The sequence below is a fragment of the Corvus moneduloides genome, chromosome 6, assembly GCF_009650955.1.
Source record: "Corvus moneduloides isolate bCorMon1 chromosome 6, bCorMon1.pri, whole genome shotgun sequence".
Taxonomy (NCBI): Eukaryota; Metazoa; Chordata; class Aves; order Passeriformes; family Corvidae; genus Corvus; species Corvus moneduloides.
This window is the reverse complement of record NC_045481.1, coordinates 16747330-16761777: the sequence shown is the minus strand read 5'-3', so window position 1 is coordinate 16761777 and position 14448 is coordinate 16747330. Positions and strand designations below refer to the sequence as shown.

Below are 14448 nucleotides of genomic sequence, written 5' to 3'. Positions count from 1 at the left end.
TTTTTTGGAAAGATTTTACATAAACTTCAAATTTGAATTTTAGCTCTCATTTCTTGGTACTTGGATGACTGAACTCAGACTAGACAGGCAAAGGGGATCATCATCATCATCATCATCATCACAGATGGCAAGCAAAGCTATGAAGGGCAAAATTTCCAAATGTTCACATGTATTCACATATAAATGTGCTCACAATGTAGCACTACACAAGGTAGTTTAACGAGGAGAGGAGCAAATATTTCCATCCTAAGACAACTTTCAGCCAGAACTTTCCTGCACTTTAACGTTTGTTTACTTATTTGCCAAATTCCTTCTGCATTTCTAAACTCTGTGAATCCACAGATTTTGCAGGTGAGCTCTTTCAGCCCTATATAGGTCTAAAATCTTGACCATCTATAGTTTCTCATCTACCTATTGTGAATAATATTTTATTGACAGCCTGCTTAAGCTTTCTCAAACTCTATGACAAGGCTGACTGCTTTGATTCTTATAGTACCATAATCTTTTAATTCCTCCTTTATAATTATAAAAAGAATGTTTATATAATATTCTGATGAAGAATTCTGAACGAATACTGGATGTGGAGATTTTTTATATCTATAATTACATAGAAACAGTAGATAACAAAGCTCTAGTCCTTGCCAGAAATTGAGTACTAGTATTGCAACAAGGTTTCTTTTGCTAAAATTAACAATTAGCAAAACCCCACCAACAAACAAAATCAACTCCAACTCCCAATCAAAAAAAAAGAAAACATAAGGGACATCCACCCACTGATCCTCCACAATTACCTTTTATAAGATAAATAGTCAAAAAGGGATCCCATATTTTTAATTTTCCATCTTGCTCTCCTTGACAATAGAGTTAAGTTCTAACAACACAGCTGAGATTCAGAAAAAAATACAATTTGGACCTGCTAGAAAAATCAGAATGTATGCAGAGATCCTATTTTGATCAGGGTATTGGCTGCAGGATTTGAATCTGAGGCAAGCTTCTTGAAAAGCTCACTGTTTTGAATGAGGTTTCATCTTTACTTAAAAGCATTGAGGAATATTCAGCCTTTAAAGTGCACCAATTCACTGTGCTCTCAATGTGGCAGATATGAAACAGGACACCCTGAAGGTATAAATCAAGAGCTGTATGCCCCCACTGGAAAAGAAACAAACAAAAAACCACCACAAGAAACATTTCACAACACCCATCCACAACAAGCACTTTTTTGAAGGCATAAAATTTTATCTATAGCTATGTCTATCTATATATGTATATGAAACCTATAAAATCTAGTTATGTTCTTAAAACAGAAACAATTAGGCAGACTAGAGTATAGAATGATCACCATAGAATGATATAATGTTATCCATTTTAATTATACAAGAAGAAAGAAGATTCCACGTTGTTATATCATACTGCTATTCTCTGAAATCAAGTGACCGGATCTTTGCAATCAAAACTGCTTGCACTATAGCAAGCACAGAATACTACTTTAAATTCAAGATTGAGTGAACATTCAATCCAATTTTAACATTCAGAAGTTAAATAGCTAAATTGGATTTTTCTCTACTGCACTATTCTGATATTAAGCAAAGACATTATACATTTCAATGTGTCTTAATTTATGGGTCAAGTGTACTCAAATTCGTAGGCTGGCAAATTTTCCCATAAGCTGTTTGTGTCAAAGAGTGATTGAGCAGAAATACACCCCTGAAAGGTGCCAGGAAAAGCATTCTATGGTTTTAAAAAGAAATAAGAAAACTCTCAATATTTAGAACACAAGTAAGATATGGAAAAAGTTTTTGGAATTAGCAGCATCATGATAATTCCTTCTGCAATCTTTGCAGAATGCATGGCTCACATGCTTTTTGATTGCATAACTTTTAAAGTATATTAGTTTGCCTTGTGATAACTGAATATATTAATACAGGCAAATTATATATTGTCAGTATTTACTCACATGTAACAATCTTAGCTTTTATGTAGCACAACTGTGCACCACAATTTTTTATATGTATATAAAAATATCACAGTATGTATAATTTACAATAAATAAATTTTGCTTATGTCAAAGTATGCCCACAGTAAGCCTACCCACCCATGTAATTATATTTTAACATATAATTGAGATTTTAACTAATTAACATCTTATATTTTTTTGAGATTAAAAGTTCTCTGAAGTTTTTTTATTTACCTTTTAAACAAAAAGGTGCAAATACAGAATGGACCAAAAAGCACAGGACTTTGGCAAGTAGGCTAGTTCAGCATACTAATTTTTAGCCCTTGCATAAGGAAATGCTACTAAGCTCAGCAAGAACTATAGATATTTTAATTTACAGAGAACATGGTCAGCAAGTACTTCATAAATAAAAAAGAAAAAAAAAATTATATTACACAATGTCTATTTCCACATATATGACAATAATGAAAATATAACTTCATTATGCAAAATCAGGGGAAAAAAAACGAACACAAAATCTATCTACGGCCAGATCATTTAACCTATTTTATGGTTGATGTGCAGTTCTTACCTGTTTCAGGATCACTGAAATCTGGTAATGTAATTGTATTAAGCTGTCGTCTATCGGCAATAGCTCTGTCTAACAAGCTGCTCCCACGTCCAGAATCACTGTAATGAAGTACAGAAATTGTAAGCTATTAAAATAAAAAATTATATACTGATATACAAGTTGCATGCTGCCCTACTCCCACAAAGGTTCTTGCTATAAAAGTTACTGCTATGACCAAATTTAGTACCAAGCACCACTAACCACTCACAGTGCATTAAGCCAGTTGCATTAAAACAGAATTAAGCTGAGCAAAATTAAATCCTTATTTACTTCAGCAATTCTGTTTTCATAATTAATACAACCACAAAGGGAATACTGGCTTTTAATTTGATTCATAACTAACACCTCTACAGAAATGATATGGAGTACATCTATTACAGAAAGCTGAGAAGGCAGGTGTTAGGTTGAAAATCCACACTTTCACCAGACTGAATAGAAACACTAAAGCCAGGACATCTAATTTGAGGTGAAGATGTTATAAAGGGCTGTTTTGGTTTTGTGATTTTTTTTTTTTGTTCTTTATATATGCACACATGCAGATCAACTGCCTAATGTTGAATTTGATTCTAACAGCATAGCAGAAACATTTTGAACATTTCTAACATCTCAGGAGCCAAAGCAGCAGCAGTGATTTTTACTGATTGCACCTGTGGACAAATGCACTTCTACTTTAGCTGTAACTCAGTATCTGCCCCTTAGGCTTCTTGTTGATATGCTTGCTGGAAAACTAATTGCTCCTAGAACTACTATTAAAGATTCAGCAGAAGAACAGGGACTGAAGAACTAAATACTTTTTCTCCTTAATATGAGGCAAGAATTGAGACACATTGTCAGCAAAGTATAAGGAAGCATACATGGGCATTTCTTCTTTAACATTCTATGGTTAGTACAGTAATTTCATTTTTAGGATTGTTAAGTCTGGTACAATTCATTATCAATAAATATTTTCTTTAAAGCCTCATTAAGAAACCAAACCACCCCACAAACTTAAAAGTAATTAAGTTTTAAAGCAATTGAACTGCTAGCCCAACTTAGCAGAGTGTAAACTTCCATCTGAGTCTCCCTGAAGAGAAAAAACTGTATGAAATTCCTAGTTTAAAGTAAAGCCTGAGAAACTTTAATCTAAACTGCTAGACTGGAATTCAGCACATCTCTCTATTTGCCTTAATTTTACAACTGCTTCCTTCTGAATTTGAATTGAGAGAAGAGCAAGAATTCTACAACAGTTCTTAATTATTGCAAAAATCAGTGATACAACATCCTCTCTTTGTAGAGCTGTTACTAAAATGGTAGAATTAAAATTTTGCGGTATCCTAACATTATTGCATTATTTCCTTACAAAATGACATCATTATAGAAATCTACAGGAAACAGAAGGGAACTTTCTGGGACATGCACTATCAACTATAGCTGTTACATCACTTGGTGTGAATTTTCTGTGGTAATTACTTCCTCAATCCACATGCAACCACATGCCCAATGTTGCTGACAAGTAGAGCCAGACCTACCGTCAGTATCTTCTAAGCACAGCACTGGCACTGTGGTTTATTCCTTTTCCAAATGCAAACCATGAAGTGGGAAAGAATTCAACTATTTTCTAATGCATTTTAAGCAGTAGGCTAAAGGCAAACATCTTCCAAGCCTTGCATCACAAAATAATTTTAAAATTCATACTAACCATCTCATGAGAAAAAAGTTTGTATGTCAATTAAAGACAAAAGTTCTCTCTCAACTGAACAAAGGTAATGCACAGTATTGCATTTGGCCCATTTTAAGGTATATCTAGGTATTTGTGATTTATTTTTATCATTAAAACATTATTGGGGACACTGAACCCAAGTTCCCACAAAATCTGATTAATTGCAGAAGAAATATTTAATATAAACCACAGCTTATCAAAAAAGTAAATTCTTTTCTCATTGGGAAAATGATACACTAAATTAGTTTTCAGTCTAAATCAGAACAGAAAAAGATATTTCAAATAAGCATAAAAGATATTTAAATCTTTGAAAAACAAAATTACAAATAGGTTTAAAATTATTAAAAGACCTTTTATTACTGGCTTAAAGAACTTTTTTTAAAAAGGCTTCAATTATTTCCAGTGGCAGACATAATTTTCAAATGGTGCTTTGCAATAAAATGAAGTGTGTGTTAAAACTACAAAAGTTGAAAAATTAAAGTTTTCACAATAATCCTGCATCATCATTCTTCAGTACATGAGGAGTGCAGCTGTGTGAATAGAACCTCCCAGTCACATTTCAGGTCTCTTTATTCACTGCTTGATGTAACTCTGAATGTGTGATTTGGGAAACCTGTCTCCTTCCATCATGACACTTATCCACAGGTCCTGTTCATTCCAATCTGAATTTGATCTTAATGCACTGCCATTAACTTCAAGAAAAGACTTAGATGTTGAGATTAAAAAAATCAATATTTAAAAAAAAAAAAAAAAAGATGCAAGGTAGTCCTCACTAATTTTTCCACTTAGATGTTCTTGAAGGAGAATGGTGCCAAGGAGAGTTATCAACTACTGCTGTTTGAAGCTGACACAGTCAAGAGTAAGTTTTCACAGTCACTGCTGATGTCTGAAGGAGGCATTACTTAATGTGTGTTTAACACGGCACAGTAGCTCTTAGCACAAGAACAAGAACAACAAAACAGTAATGACAAGCTATGATGAGAGCCCTGATCTGTGTAAAGGATATAACAGCAGAGATGGAAGGTGAAAAGTTGTGTTGGAGTACATGCAAAGCCAGTCTGAAATTAGGCTTGCACAGAAACTGTAGCTATTCTGCAAAGTACAGCATTCAGACACTAAACTCTTAACCCTGCCTGCCCACACACACAACCAGCTAAATAAAATAAAGCACCACCCACTAAGTTAGAAGAGAAATTTTCTCCCTGGCCCCTACTCCTCATTCAGTGAAAAGATTGAGCTCAAACCTTTCTGGCTGCTGACATACTTGCTTTGTGTAACCTGAGTGATGCTCCCTGCTCCACAATGCAGTGTCAGGGTCTCTCAATATGCTGTGACTGACTCAGGTGCCTTCCCAGCCTTCTCCTGCCACACCCTCCAAACTTTGCTGCTCTGAATGCTCACTAGCTCCCTAAGGAGAGAAGCAGTTCTCCCTCTTCTGCCATTAGGTCAACTCTGTCAATCTTCTTAAAGAGATGCCTGTGTTTACATGACTGGAATCGAAGTACAGCAAAAACTGCATATTCACCATACTGCTGCATAGGTATCTAATGTCACCTGGTACAAAGCCTTTCTGCTGCAGCATCTCTTCTCCAGAAGCTGTCAACCCTTCAAACGACCAGATAGCAGGAAATTCTGCTTGTCTCCTTCTCCAGGTATTTGATAAACATGTTGAATAGTACCAGCATGGATTCCTGCTAAATAGCCTTCCCATTTGTTTCACAGCTTATCTAAACATACATAGCAAAGGACCTTCACAAAAGCATTTTGGAAACCCAAACGGGACTATAAGAACTTATCTATGTACTTGTTAATGCCCCTGAAGAACCGAAATAGGTTCACGAACAAGACCTCCCTTTAAAAGACAGCCGTGCTGACTATGCAAGCACATCATATCTACCCACATGTGATCCCTGATGCTTCCATGGTTTTAATTAATATCTTGTCCTCTTTCATATTATTTTTGAAAGTCCTTGAACTAAATTCCTACTACAGCAATCTCTCTCCTAGACAATATAAAAGACTAAAACCCTGATCAGGAAACGAAACAAGACCATACCAGTACATTGAGAATGGATGGGTTACCCAACCTGTGTAACCAGCCTTTATCGCTGCAGAATTTAGTAGCTTTGGCATACCTTACTTCGTGGAAGCCTGGGTAGTTCCACATGACCATCAACTGATGTCTTTGCAAGTCAGTCTCCCAATACCCCAGGGATTAGTTTGTTCATATGAAATACCAAAACAAGTAAATGCAGGACTGCTGACCTAATATTGCCCTGAAAAGCTACTTAGCAAGGTAGTGAGCAGCCCAGCACTCTACAGCATCTTACCTTGGGTTAGTTAGATTGTAGCAGGATTTCCATATCTGGAGCATGTGTTTACAGGTAAGGAGTGCTTCATCTGGGCCTCTGCACAGGGACTCCAATTTGACTTTTGTAAACAGTAATCTAGTGAAAAGGAAAGGGAAATTAAAAGAGATTACAATTCAAGAAAAACATTTTTAAAGACAGTCAGCATCACACCAAACTGGAGAAAACATAACTTCAAATACAGTAATAATTTAAGTAATAGTTTAATGAAGTAATTATGATAAATATCTAATGCCATCAGAGTAACAGTGCTTTTTACAAGATGCCTTTCAACTGGACAGAAACAATAGTTGACAGGATTTTTTTTAATTAAAAAAAACGTTTCAAGACAACGTAGCTTATTGATATTAGCAGTACCCCAGGATTCCACAGGATGGATCAACTTGTAGGTTTTCCACAAAGATTAACCTAGACACCTTCCTAGTTACTTAAAGAATATAAATACAGTGTGACAATAAAGGAACTAGTCCATTGGTAGACACATTTATAGGAGTCACAGCACCTAGGAACAGATAATACACTAGAAAAATACTAACTGAAAAGCAATTTTTAGTAAAATCCCAGATTAAAGAACACAAAGCAGAGGAAGAGCATGCATATAAAACTGTAAGCCAACTTTCTGTTTTAAAACCCAGGTGTACTTTGGTGTTTTATTCCACTGCAACCTTAATCATACTAAGTGAAAAATTTATATGATTGCTCATATGGTTTGCGTGGGAAGACTGAGAAGGGTGTAGCGGGTGGGTATGTGTGAAAGCTCAGAAGTTTCTTATCCCAAATACAAACTTGGAGGCTGCTAATAGTAACTGAAAAGTGCAGAGTTTTCTCAAGAATAAGAAACTACATCGAGTTACAGTAGTTAAATCCTTAGCATTGCACTGAACATCCTTGGCAGAAACTACCCAGCATGGAAATCTAAAACTGAATCACACAACCTTAAGTGTGTAACGTGTGTGTTGTGGGACTGAGAAGAAACAAAAGGCAGGTCACTGAGTTAGCTTAAGAAAATGAGCAATGAGCACCTGCCAGGTACATAAGGTCATATGGAGTCTCACTTGGTATCTTGTAAGAATGAAGAGAAGAGTAATCAGTTACACTAGTTTAGCTTTCTTCCTATCAGTAAATTGGATTTGAGTATACAGGGAACTATATGGATAATTTAAAGCTGTGTTTCAGTTGGCAGAGATGTCCTCTCTAGGTATTTGTTCAACAGTGACTATATCACTGAAAGAAAAACATGCCCAGGTCTGTCCATCATTTTACTGAAAAGAGAAGGAAAAATGACAAATAACAACCTCCTTCCTTCACACTCCCCTCGTCTATTCTATCCTTAACACATGTGCACACACACCTCACCCAAACAGCAAGACCTAGGCATCAAAACCTGAAACCAAAATCACAGGAACCTATCTCATACAAACCCTTTCCTGCTTATCTGTATGTGAGATAGTACATCTGACAGTTTGAAGAGCTTATAGAAGTTCAATTTCTTAAAATTTGTGATCATAAAGCATTTTACAAAAGTTATGGAACATAATCGATTCAGAAGCACTGAATTTGCAAGTTATTCTAGAGTCAATAATCATAATATATACCTTATTATGTAGAGTTTACAGATAGACTGAATTTCCATTAATAGCATTCAAGCATTTAAGAGTTTCAGGAATTTTGTAGCAGAGGGAAGGCACAGGGTCAGTAAAATGCTAAGATTCAGCAAGCAAGATTTAAAAGGAAAAATGGAGCAGGGAATAGAAAGGGAGGGGATTTGGTTATTAAGAAATTACTTAAAAATACATGTACAAAATAACAGGAGTCTGTGTAACAAAAATGTTGGAACCTGGGCTACTAGTGTAGGATTCAATGTCAAGACAGCAGAAGACAAATATCTGCACAAGAATGAAAGCAACACATCAGTTTGTTGCTTTTGGATGTACTTAATACACGTTGCAACATCATTCCTGTTTCTTGCGCATTGTGGCAGTCTGGACTGGGTGTTTGCACATTTTCCAAAATACAAACAACAAACAAAGTATGATGGAAAAATATTCACAATTCTAATAAAGAAAGGCTAGGAAATTGCATCTAATAAATAAAGTACACTGGTGTGGGATTATCCACACTACAGCAAAAATAATCTTTTGAGTAGAAAAGGTTGCATTTATAAAGCCACAAAAGCAACTTCCCTGGATCCGAGAAATATTTGGACTATAAATCTTAAAAGAATGAAGACACCTCAGAAAACTGAAATGGGAGGTTAATAATAAAATGAAAACCTGCCAGCTACTCGTACTTGACAAATAGGGGAAGGAATGGAAGAGGAAGGAGGCAACAGAAAGAAGGAACACTATGTGACAAACAGGTCTCCCAAATTAACTTAATTTTTTCAAGTTCCCTTGAAACATGGCTGGAGGTATGAGCAGCTCAGGGACAAGTATTACCAGATAGGTTTTAGAAACCAAGAGGTAGGTTATCTGAAATAAGATTTTCTGAAAGGTCAGCTTCAAGCATCTGTGAAAACAGCTCTTCTGGAACACAGCCTGCATAACAGATACAGAGAATTTTAAACATTAGAAGAAGTTTTGATACTCTACTAAAATGATGAAGAACAGATAAAAACTACCAAATGATAAGATGATGAAAATAAAGCTGTACATTTTATGAGCATCACTAATTATCTGTTTCTGTTTGAGAGTCAGAAGTTTAAATTACTGGCACATGGTGCCAGAGTAACCTTGACATGGTGGAACAGCACTCTACTAAGAATACAAGTACTGAGAAATAGACAGTATTCAAAAAAGAAATGAAGAATAGGACAATGTGTGTCAGAGATCTGGAATAAATATAACAGGTAAGAACAGAAATCTGTTTGGGTCAAATCCTTTGGGGAAGGGAAGTAGGTAAAACAGGTTCTTTCAAAGATAGACTAACAGGGCATTTGTTCTACCATCAGTGTTTTCTCTGGATGCAGATCTTTAACATTGCTAAAAATAAAGTGAATTGTATCATTTTAGGAGATTAATTACCCAGACACAAAATGGAGAACAAATCAAACTCTTAAGTGGAAAGACTTAGTTATTCTTGGAGCTAATAGCTGATAAATTTATGAAATAGCTACTGAAGCAGCAAATGACTCCATTACTTGAAGACTGTTTTCACTAACTAATGAGGACATTATAAAACAGCTGCTCATAACCTAATCCATATATTACTGGATTTTTATTTAAATAAAGAATAAAAAATTCCAAACGGGTTTATAACTAGGTCTTTGAATTTCAGCAGCAAGTAATTTGACAGTGAAGGTTAGCAAACACATTCAAGATGCAGCAGAAGCCTGGTGTTTAGCACAAAGATGCTCAAACATTTAAGGATCTGCATCTCAAGTTGAGTGGGTAAAACTCTATGTGTGACAAGCCAATCATTGATAAGACTGTGCAAGTAAGACATCAGAAATGTGCAGAGATCCTATCAAGAACAGCAGGGGACAGGCAGGGGACAAAAGAGCAACACAAAAAGCTGCATCTTATGTACATTAGTAAAAAGCAAAGCTAAACTACACCTGAACAGATTATTATACATTAAAATTATAGGTTTTTAAGGCTTTTTTGTTCAAAGTAGGAAAAAAAAAGAAAATGTGTTTACTAAACAGGGATGAAGATTAAGAATATTCAGGGATGAACCCCCAGCCTTCACCATAATCTTTACCTGTGTTGTCTGACATATGAAAACTATGGCAAATGGAGAATAAGAACACTTTAAGAATGACTAAAGTTAATGCAGTCAAAAATAATCCATTTCTCAGAATTATGGAAACAGTGACACATAGGATTGTCCTTTCTAAAGTAAAAACTTTAAAGAAAATATCACTTCTGGAATGACTGGGGAACAGCATCTATACTGCCAATGTTTTTGTCAGGAGGGTAGGAACATTAGATAACACCATTAATGAATAAAAGGGTTACTGTTCAAGTTTAGTAAAGAGATTGTACCAAACAACCTGTCTAACCATTATTCCAAACCAGAGCTGCCTAATAGCTGGGCTCATCAACGTAAGACAGCTGTGAAGAGGCCAGATGCAATTCAGGGACTACTCATTGGAACAGAAGGAGAAAGACACAGTGCCCTTGTACCATATCCCAGTGAGATCACACCTGGAATGTTACATATAATTCTCATTGTAACCGCTAAAAACACACTTGAGGAATTTCAAATTGGAACAGCTGCAGAGAAAGGCTGTGAGGATGATCCATTGACTGGAAGCTGCAGAGTACAAAAAACACTTCACTTAGTCAGTCTAGCAGAAAAAAAAAGCCAAGAAGAGGTACAAATTCTTTCTATAAATACAGATGAGACAAGCAGCAGGAAGGGAAAAGAACCATTTATCTAGAGGAAATAGTTTTCACAAAAACAAGTATATCTAAAGGCCATTCAGAATATTAAAACACTAAGGGTGGGAATTAGGTCTTTTAATTTATAATTAAGTTGTAGAAAAGACTGCTTCCTCACAGTTTGTTTTGGATAGACCACAGAAGAGGTGGTGCAAATAACCTACCTTTTTAAAATATAACTGATAAGTTCATGAGAAGTATTACAGACAGGACAACTGTAATAATGGGGCCTTGTGCCATCAAAGGTTCTTGCTACTGCTTTATTTCCTAATTGATGCAAACTAATCTATTAGTCCATGATCTGAAGCTTTCTCCACCAGCCAACCAGTGTAATTTGTAGCAAAGAACTTAGGAATCTCCAAAATACAATTGTTGTCCTAACTCTCAGCCAGCCCGTTTCACTTTTTGAATATGCTACAACCACCAATTTCCTTCCATAGCAACTCTCTTACGTCAGGAGATGAAGAGGAGTTAATTTGTCCAATACTGGCTTAAGCTTTTGAAGGTATTTCTAACCTGTTGAATGAAGCAAAAATTTGAAGTATGGAAGACTGAGCTCTGCTATGTGACAAGTCACACTATTAATATTGAGAACTCTTAGTTCTTTCAGTGAACAGGTATTGCTCACCTCAAGCATCATTTTAAAATCAGCTGTTTTTCTTTTGGGATCAAGTTAGCAATTTCCACAAGTTGCTGTGCACCATAAGAGTGCAGTGGCTTGGATCAGACATAGTTGGATATCTCTATTTCATACACTACTGCATGGATGACCCCTGCCTTACATTCTGTGATCCTTTCTTCAAATCTAGCAACATGACACATTATCTATGATTCTTCCCCCAGACCCGCCTGCTATAGCACTGTCACTCAATGCAGTAGTAATCAGGAATCTCCCTAATGTCTCTCAGACTAAGTAACATCCTACAGGAAACTTACAGTTCCACTAGACTTCTTCTGAAGGGTGCATATCCCCATATCTTGATCAAAACTGCTCAGACTGCTCTATTTTCAGTCAGTGTTGGAAGCAAACTTCATTATTATTCTCTTATTATATAAATTATTTACATTGTTCAGGACTTGAAGAACATAAGAAAGAGCTGTACGTAACACTTAAAAGTATGTGCATTGAAAATTATAGTGTAAAGTACCGAAAGCCTTGCTGAGAAACCTAAGAACCCCCCTAGGAAAATAAAATTTAAAAGGATGCATCAAATCTGCTTGCTTGGAATGCAGGATTAAAAATGCAACTACTTTGGAGTAAACTTACTTGGAGTAAACTTACTAAGTTTTAAGAGAACCTTTTTGAATAATTTAAGAGTTTGCTAAGAGTAACTTCAGCTAACAGTATTTTTTACATGACAATCAATTATTAAAAATGTTAGGAAATAATTAATACACTGGGAGTCCCATAAATATGGGTACAACCAAGAAAAAAACCACACAAAGTATCAAACAAACAGCTTGATCTCCCAGAAAACCACATCAATTTCTACAATAGCTTAAGTACAATAATAAACTTTATATAATCAATTCTGATATACAGCCTGTTACTTATGAGACCATAAAAGAAAGGTGAAAAATACCAATTCTATGTGGAGTTATATAATATTTCATTTTTCACATTTAAGTGCTTATTTGATATATCTCACAACTTTAAATCCTAGAATGCTAGAAGAATTCAAAAGAAGTTGTTCTGGTTTTAAAACCAAGCACTATATCAAAAAAGAAAACCAAACCCCAAACAAAACCAATCCCCACAAAAACTATCAAACAAACAACGCCCCCCCCCCAAGAAAAAAACCCACCAAGTCTAATCAGATGACTTGCAAAATCTTAGACTAATTAGTTTGACAATAATTCTGCACTAAGAAAAGAATCACAGAAAGGATGATGCAGAATGTAATGCTAAAGATACTGGACTCTGAAAATAAACTCTTTTTTAACAGACAGTGTAGACTTCTTTTCATATGATCTGAATTTAAGGGAAAAAATAAATACGGTGATGCAGGACTTACATTCACATGCATACTTCATACTGTTTGATCTCATTTCTGTAACAAACTGTCATAGTGTCAACTGCTTGTGCAAATTAAATCAGGTTAACTATGAGACCCCACAGAATAATTGAAGTGGGAAAGCTGTACACAGAATGCACAAAACTAAGGTGGAGCAATTATTATTCAAAATTGATTATTTGCAAGAATCTACATCTATTGACCTTTCCTAGATAAAGCATTAGCAAGTCACTCCTTGCACTCAACAATTACATACAGGGAAAACTGATGACTGACAGGAAACATAAGAAATTAGGAAGTAGGAAGGAAGCCAAACCTTGGCACCGTCAGTTTTCTCTGTGTCAGCAGATGCTGTGAGCACGTGCCCTTCTAAAAATCTTGTAATGACTCAGAAATAAATGGTTTAGAAGAAAAAGGTTAAAATTAGAAGAAAACCCTGAAGTTCCCAGTGTTTATCTCATTCACAATCCAGATTTTGACAATAGTTTACTGTCTGCAAGTTGGTAGCTTCTTTTAGAAGGAGAACGTAGGGCTGATTGCCTTAAAATTCCTCACTTGAGAATTTCAATTAAATCCAACAGGACTCTAATTTACACGTAATACACCCTCCTAATGAAAAGATCCTTATAAAACACAGTAGGAAACTTCCTCAAGAAACTGTTCAGCAGTACAGCTTAATAGCTGTCATGCCAAATATCTTTTTAAAGATTAAATACATAGCTATTGGAACAAATACAGCCTTTGCAATCTATATGTGGAAACACGTCATAAAATAACTAACCAAGAAGCAAATAAGAATGCCAGCAAACAGGAAGTTGAATAGAAGTCCCCAGTGAAGCAATTATGCTCAAAATAATTAATACAGCCCTTTTGAGGAGACATGATGCAGGTGCTTCTTGTATAATGAAGTAATAAATGATATTGAAATATTTTCTGCAGTTCTCGTTCACCTGTGATAAAACTGGCTACAGTGCAAGGAATAACTGAAAGGGTGGAGAATATGCCCTTACTGCCAGCAAGTAGAGTGACATTCTTATCAGAAAGGACGTTGGGAGGTGGTCTCATTACAGAAACTACCATCAAGAGAATGAAGTCACCAGGACTGCAGAGGGCTTAGCAAATTATGATATAAAAACCAATGGCTGGAAAGGAACCAATAAGGGATCAATTCAAATTAAAACCAAAAATGCAGTCTTAATGAAGAGTGCAACTCCAACACTGAAATGAGCTACCACATGCTGCAATGGTTTCTCCAGGTTTAGATGTGTTCTTATCAAGATTGGAAGTCCTCTGGAAGGTATGCTTTAGCTAAACCTATATTAATATAAAAAGTAAAGTAAATTTAGGAACTTCTAATATAAAGACAGTTGGGGGGTTAAGAATTGATCATCCTGGCTGCAAACTATAAATTCAAGC

General features: G+C 35.6%; 1 protein-coding gene across 3 annotated transcripts in view; it reads right to left on the bottom strand.

The window, feature by feature from the left end:
• TTC7B (tetratricopeptide repeat domain 7B) overlaps positions 1–14448 on the bottom strand; it is a 130028-nt gene that overhangs the window by 39506 nt on the left and 76074 nt on the right. For all 3 annotated transcript variants that reach the window (XM_032112160.1, XM_032112161.1, XM_032112159.1), the window contains 2 exons: positions 6594–6710; positions 2526–2623 (listed from right to left, as the gene is read on the bottom strand). In XM_032112160.1, coding sequence (XP_031968051.1) covers positions 2526–2623; positions 6594–6710 — 215 coding nt within the window. The remainder of the gene's footprint in view (positions 1–2525; positions 2624–6593; positions 6711–14448) is intronic.